A 7720-nucleotide genomic window follows, 5' to 3' on the forward strand; every position below is an offset into this window, starting at 1 on the left:
CTGCTGAAATCATTCTCACTTTCCTCAGTTCAATAATTATACCCTTTAAAACTGGTGTGAAGCCATTTTCCTTCCCACAGCGTGATGATAATGACGTCTCACACACTCAAGTATATTTTGTAAAAAGTGAAAAAAGTACATTCCAAGATATAAAACAGTTTGTGCTGTACCTACCAGTTTTTTGATATTTTTGTTTGTCTGTTTTTATGCATGTGGAGGAGGGAATTATCCACTTATTACCCATGCTCAAAGAGCAGTATTAATAACGATAATCTAATTATTGTTTAGCAGTTATCACATGCAGTAGTTTGGAGCCTGTGATACTCTACTTCAATTTCATGGAGTACATTTTGGAGCAGTATTAAACTTTCCTCTAGAAACAGAAGCCATCAGTTTGGGTATTATGACTTCAATCAGTGAGGATATATCACCCTGTGCATCTTATACCACATTAATTCACATCCAAATCTGCTGGTACGAAGATTACTTGTTGTCACATAACTCAAAAAGTTATCACTGGTTTTTGATGAAAGTTTTTTGGAAAGGTAAGGTATAGCCCACAAAACAAGCCATTACATTTTGATGGTGATCCAGATCATTACTGAGCTGCCTCGGTGGAAGTTTGGTCTCTGAGTGCTGTCTAGCTGGTCATGTGTCAGTAACGCCAAATATCAAAAACTCGGGGCTGTACCGGAAGCCAGCAAAGAAAGTTTGGAATCTGCACTTTTGAACATTTACTCGGTGATTACATTGTTTGTTTGGCTTCTTCTATTAACGGGCATCTGGCATACACATGCCAAATATCACCATACAAATCGTCAGTGTGACGATTCGCTGTGGCGACCCCTAACGGGAAAAGCTGAAAGTGACTTTCATATACAGTATCTAATGAACATACAGTATGTTCAGCAGTGGATTGTTCTGTCCTCAGGTCCCCTCTCTTGGCTGGATGGTTCACCTATCACCTATTCAAATTGGGTCAGGACCCCACAGCCAGGAGCAGCTTGCGGACACATACTAAGAGACACAGGCTTCAAATGGCAAGCCACTAAAGACTGCAACAAAAAACTGCACTTTATCTGCCAGTATGGTATGTATTCTGACTCAAACAGTGTAAAAACAAAAAAAGAACAGCAAACTCTATACAGAATGAGCAATGTGCTTTTCTATTCTTCCTAGAGTCTGCAAGCTCTATTTTGTGTGCGGGTCATACCACCACTCTGCAGTGTGGTTCTGGTCAGGTGTTAATGATAGATGGTGGCTTCTATGGTCGTAAGAACATTCATTACTGTCGATCCACACTCTCCCCACCAGCTACATCCAGGCAACATCAGTGCAGCTGGGTGGATGTTGCAGAATCATTGGCAGGTAAAACATGATAAAATATTTTTCTGTGTGCAATACAAACAATTATTTTCCCACATGAAGTTGATCTTACTATGACAAACTATTACATAATCCACAACTGTAAAGTGATCTGATCTACACAATAGTCCATCTTAGCTCATCTCAATCAATCTGCTCAGTGCAATAGAGAAAAATAGGAATACTTGTGTTTCATAAAAGGTTCTGCATGAATGAAAATTATGATGACATTTAAGGCACTTTAGAAGAAAATGTTTACCAGATATTACAAAGCACATATTGTCTCAGTGCACATTATTATTTGAAAAGAATGATTGCCCATTTATGGAAGAAAAGCCACACAATAACAGTTTAAGAGCTCAATAGCTTTAAAGATACATAATTGATATCCATCCATTCAAGCGTAAATATTGACTTATGCATTTAACAGATGGCAGAAACACACTATCCATCCATTCATTTTCTAAACTTGTTCATCCTGTTCAGGGTCTTGGGGCACTGAAGCCTTTCCCATCAGATAGTATTACATTTTTACAAAAAAAACAACTTTAACATAATACCAATAATGTGAACACACCTTTACCTTTGCAAACACACACTCACTGGCCACTGTAATAGTCACACCTGTACAATTTTATGAAATTCAAAGCCACACATCTACTTTAACATGTGTTTATGAACAGTGTGAAGACTATGACATGGCTTTCAGGGAGCTCAACCACCACCTTTTTCATGTCAGTACAATGAGAAGCACAGGAAAAACACCCTTTAGCTCTACAAGACTGTTAGCCTCAGTGCTGATCTTGTAGTCACACAAGATAAATACAGATGTTTGCCAAACTAGTAACAAGATACAGTGTATGGTAGCTTGCAGAAAATTAGCTTAATTGCATATATTGGTGCTAATAAATGATTTTTGATTGAACTGCCTGCAGTGGTGCATGTTCAGCCATTGTCAGAACAGTTTTGTTGACATATCAGTCAGTGTCACAAAGTCATGATAACAAGTTAGAAACTGACATAAACAGTTCTCCCCACTCAGCTGCCTATATGTGTTTAAACTACAGTATAGGGTGTGATTGCAGCATAACTCAATGTTCATTATGCTGCTGACAGTGAACTGGGCTGTGATGGCACAGGAGCAGGTACCTAAGGCTAAACTTAGGATGCCCTCTGCTGACTTTGTACTAGCACAGCTAGCGCCTCTGTGAGAGTGTGTGTGGGTGAACGTGCTTTGTTCTGTGCGTACATTAGAAGCATTACACGAGTCCAGTCCATATATGACGATGACTTCGAGTTGTTTTTTTGTAGAGCTGCTGTTTGAACAATTTTTTTTTTCTTGGCAGACCCTAGAACTGTTGTTGCTGTCTGTTAGCTGATTATGTTCTCATGTTTCTCAGCTCACTGCCATGGCCGCCAGGTCTGCTCTGTTGCTGAAGTTGTGAGGTCCTTTGGAGAACCCTGTCCTCACCTGGGGAGCTACCTGTCTGTGGATTACCACTGCAAAGATGGTCAGTCATTTTATTGTAATGCCAGCTCAGTCTTCAAAGGGGAAATCATGTTTTCTATAGCCAGCAAGTCTGATTGATTCCCATCCCACCTCTTTAGATTCACTTTGAAGGTTAACATAACCGTGGTCAAAAGTCAAAGGTCATCAGAGGAGCCAATAAAGAGATACACTAAAATAACCTAGTCCCACTGATGGCAGCTTCAAAAACCACCTGTGGTTACACAAAAAGTGGTAGTCACTGTACTATTTCTACAAGACAATAACTTCACTTTTTCAGATGTGTCTTCATTTAGTTAAAAAAATATGAACGCTTAATAAGGATATGTTTTGGAATGTGTTTTGCCAATTTTGCCAGCATTTGTTATATTTGGGCCCAGTAAGTGTCATGTTAATGTCAACCCTTCAAGCAGTTTTATTTGACTTGAAATATTTAGATGAAGTCACATTTAATTAACATTTTTTATTTATTATTTGTCACGGTCAAGTGGTTATTGTGATGTGCACAGTGAGGAAACATGTTTCCCTGTACAATTAAATTCTTACTATGCCGTCCACACGAATGCCACACAATGTAAGTGAAATAGGTAACACAAAATCTAAATCTCAAAGTCTAAGGCGCTGTAAAACAGCCAGTGAAAGAAGCATATTGCACAATATAGTAAGAATAGTAAATTAGTTAAGTAAAAAAAAAATAGCACTTTTCTAAACCACAGTTAGAAGGTGCTTCTACAGAAAAGAAAATAACCACAAGATAACACACACCAGTATGTCTGTGCAGCTTTATCCTCTGTCTCTCACCTCAACAGCTGCAATGAAATTCATCAGACTTCTAACAATAATATGAACAGCAATTTTCATGAATGTCATCATTTAACCTGCTTTCATGCAAGTGAGTCAGTGGCAAATTCAGCTGGGATAACTGGAAAACCCTGATTTAGCTGCATAGAATAAATCTCCATGGTAACTTGACTGGGTTTAATTTAACCTGCATTCATATCACCGAGTCAGGGCTAAATTCAGCCGAGATGAGAAAATAATGAGACAAAATCAATATTAAATATCCCTGTGAAGTCCATGTCTCTGTTGTTTCTCCTTCCAGGGCTTGTGCTGACAGTGAGCGCTGTGGCTGCGGTTTTTAATGACATCACCGTCAGTGTAAAGTGGCTCTTACCTATGTCCTGGGGAAACCGCAGCTGCAAGCTGAGTACTGGAGATGGCCATGTTATCTATTTGGACAGCGCACAGTGGTGAGTGGTAACTTTCACCAAGTGACTTGCCCCAGATGTTGGTCTAAAAGTCAGGATATTGTTGCCTCTGCTGCGTTGATTTCAACCATTCTCCTTTCAATGTGTATCTCACACGTCCCCCCAACTTTATGGAAGGGCTGTACCTCATTTCTATAATATCCCCTTAACCCAACAGGGATGCTGTAAGGAATAAACAAAATAAACAAGAGCGTTTGTGCGGAATGGACCAAATGTACTGTAAAGAAAAGAGTGGTCAATAGTGTTGTTGAGTACATGCATTAGATTTTATAGTATGTAACAATATCACAACTTGAATAAATGTGCATTTGCCATCAAGACCATCCATCTCTCTCAGCATCTCACCCAGCCTCTACTCCAGACATTCAGTCAGGACAGGAGCAGCTTCAACCGCCTACAGCAAGGCATCCCAATCCCAATCATCACATTAAGTTCATGGGCCATTTGCCTTTCAGGTCTACATCAGATCCAACCCAAAGGACACTGAGCACACCCTGTTAGCTCTTTAATTCTGAAAAGTTTTGGGGGTCTGCCAGTACGCAAGAGAGGCACAGATCCCCGAAGCTTTTTTCCCCAAACCACAGTTCAAATTTTCAATCTCAAGTTCAGGAGCAGAGCACACCCAAAGCACACACCCCCTTCCTCTCCCAATAATATTTAAACCACCAAAAATGACTCACTTCCACTGTCACTTGCATCGTGATACTGTATCTTTAATTAGATCTTATGGCCAACCCACAATACTGTGTAGTTAGACCTAAGTGATTAATTGTTTATGTGAATGTAACTCCAGTTTGTTATTGTAAGAAAATTACATTATTGGATTTTTAAGCACTGACTGCTTTGTCTGGTATATACAGTATTAACCTGAATTAGTGCTTTCTTTTAGAAAGCATGAGAAAAATAGTAATCACAAAATGTTTTGATGTTTTTTTTTTCTCAGGCTGGAGAACAGCGTGATGCACAAATATACTCATCCAAGCACATTTGTTGTGGCAGCTGAATGCACCAGTGGGGACACACACATTACGGTTCAGAAAATAATTACCATTCAAGAGCCTGTTACAGAGATTGGTGTCATTCGATGCTATGCTGGAAACCTGCTTTTCCATGCAACAAACTGCAAAGCCCTGTATGGAGCAGCTTTTCAAATTCAAATGGAAGCAAAAGCAGGTAGGTACCAAGCAGACTATGATATACCAAAATGTTTCTTCAGTTTGAAAATATCAGGTTTTGGTGTTGGTAGTTATTCAGTGATGCGTACTGTAAGTGTTTTTTCCTCTTTTATTTCTCAAGGTACAAATGTGACCTACAGAATTCAGAGTCATAATATGTTGTTGTCCAGTTTATCTGTGGTCAGAGGAAATGTTCCTCACAACATGACAGTGACTCCTGAGATGATGACGCAGCTCAGGTCCGGCTGCCACCTGCTGATGCTTTATGCATCTAACATGGTGACCGTCCCTGAAGTGTCCACAGAACTGCAGGTAAGTAAACAAGGAATTGTGCTGTGTGCAACCAGTGAAGCAATAAGTAACATGATGCATCATTTCTTCATGTTGTTATGATTGTGATAGTGGGGTACTGAAATATAGTGACTGAAGTTAGTATTTAAAATCATTTGGCTGGAGCTAAAACCTTTTTAAATTACAAATTAAATTTAACCTTTAATTACAGCATCCCATCAGCCACTTAGTGGCATATCTGTAAACATCAGAACACAGTGGATGCATCACCCCTGTGATTTCTTCCAAATCAGCATCCTGTGCTGTCACCTCAAAATTTATTATTCTAAGCTTTAACCCCGGTATCTACATTAACCAGTGTTCAGATTATTTTCTGATTATAGAAAATAAATGCCTGCAAGAGCAACAAATATTTAGAATTTTAAACATCTGTATTAAATACAGATGCTTATCTATTCTTCTCCGTACTGTAGCTATAACTGTGGCACTGTAAACCAGAAAAAAGAAAACAAAACAAAACTTTGGAACTATCTTTGGACAAATCACAGTCTTATGAAGTTTCTTAAGGGATTCTGCCAAGGAATGACAATGGAGTCAGGCTGTCCTGTTATGCAGGCTTCCATTCCCCATATACTGCATGACCCCAGACAGCTGCTGCCTTTATTCACCCACACAACACTGAACTTCAGAACTTATATACAAGAGTTTTCCCCCAGAAAATAAACTGTGAACCGGAAGCATTACCCACCAACCCAAAGTTTCATCCCCCTAGAACACTTGCTTTATGGTGGGCAACAGCACCAGTCCTCGCTCTGTGGGCGTGTCACTGTCCATCTGTGGCATGCTCCTGTGTGTGTGTGTGTGTGTGTGTGTATACAGTCCATGGCACTTCCCCTGGCTCCCCCAACACGCTACAATATGTTTCAGATTGTTAGCCCTCATTCTTCACCATACGAGGTCTTCACCATCTGGGCCATTAACCCTCCTGTTATGTTGACCTGAACAGTATCTTTGTAATATAAACATGCAGGGGGATGTTGCAAATATGTGAATTGAACCATTTTCATTTTATATGTTGATCACACCTATTACGCCAAGCAGACGAAGTTTCATACCAATAAAATATTTTTAACTATTTTTTTTAGATTTTTTTTGTTACTTTGCACTGGGTCAATTTGACCCAGAACATAACAGGAAGGTTAACCATTAATCGGTGACTTACTTTTAATGGCGTTGATGACCTGTTGTAAAGTGAAAACAATGTGTTGTGATAGGTTTTAAATATTATGAAAGGGAAACTGATGTATTTGGGGTTTTTTTATTTGTTATGTATGGCAGGTGTGTGTTTTGGAGAAAGTAGCCGGGCTTCGGGCCTCCGTATTGACAGAGAGGGATGACTGTCTAGATTCTTCAGATATTACCTTCAGTGTTTCCCTAGAACGGGGAGCACCCGTGCTGCTTCTCTTCTCTCTGACAGGAGACAATAACAACTCATTCTATGACAGCAGAGCAATGACTACAGGGAAGCAGGTTTTTCATATTAGACACCGAAATCAAGGTATGGAAAAAGTATCAGGCCATAAATTAAATAAGGAACAATACTACCACTGTAACTCAAAGATTTGCAAAACACTAAAAATGACAGTTTAAAAAACTAAATAATTATTGGCATTTAGTTAAAACTTTTCTTGTTTAACTCTATGTTCTGCTGTAGGAATAAAACAAGCGAAACTCAGAGCGCAGAACGTCTTCTCCTCTCTGGAAGTGGATGTGGATATGTTTGGTTCCTGTGGCAAGGATTCACTCATTAAACTAAATGACTATAATGGTCATAATCACTTGAGCTTTAAAAAGACACTGGTATGTTTTTATTTTTACTCTAATAGCAGCATGTGAGGTGCCTCGATATTTCAAAGAAGATTACTTACCTCTTCTAGCTCTGTCTAGTCTGTACAATTGATAAAATCTTTTGTTCTTTTTTCATTTTCAGAAAAAGAAACATATTCGAGCTGCCACCTCTAATGATGGCGGTGGTAACAGTGGCGGCAATAGTGGCGGTAACAGCGGTGGTAACAGTGGCGGCAATAGTGGCGGTAAGCGGTAACAGCGGTGGT

At 39.4% G+C, this 7720-nt stretch overlaps 1 protein-coding gene across 1 annotated transcript in view; it reads left to right on the top strand.

Moving 5' to 3' along the window:
* The first annotated feature begins 5238 nt into the window (after positions 1 to 5238).
* LOC109968545 (polycystic kidney disease protein 1-like 2) overlaps positions 5239 to 7720 on the top strand; it is a 29284-nt gene continuing 26802 nt past the window's right edge. The window contains exons 1-2 of the mRNA XM_020614884.1: positions 5239 to 5313; positions 5437 to 5627. Of these exons, the coding sequence (XP_020470540.1) occupies positions 5298 to 5313; positions 5437 to 5627 (207 nt within the window). The 5' untranslated portion in view covers positions 5239 to 5297. The remainder of the gene's footprint in view (positions 5314 to 5436; positions 5628 to 7720) is intronic.

This window comes from Monopterus albus, unplaced genomic scaffold, assembly GCF_001952655.1.
Source record: "Monopterus albus unplaced genomic scaffold, M_albus_1.0 scaffold153.1, whole genome shotgun sequence".
Classification (NCBI taxonomy): Eukaryota; Metazoa; Chordata; class Actinopteri; order Synbranchiformes; family Synbranchidae; genus Monopterus; species Monopterus albus.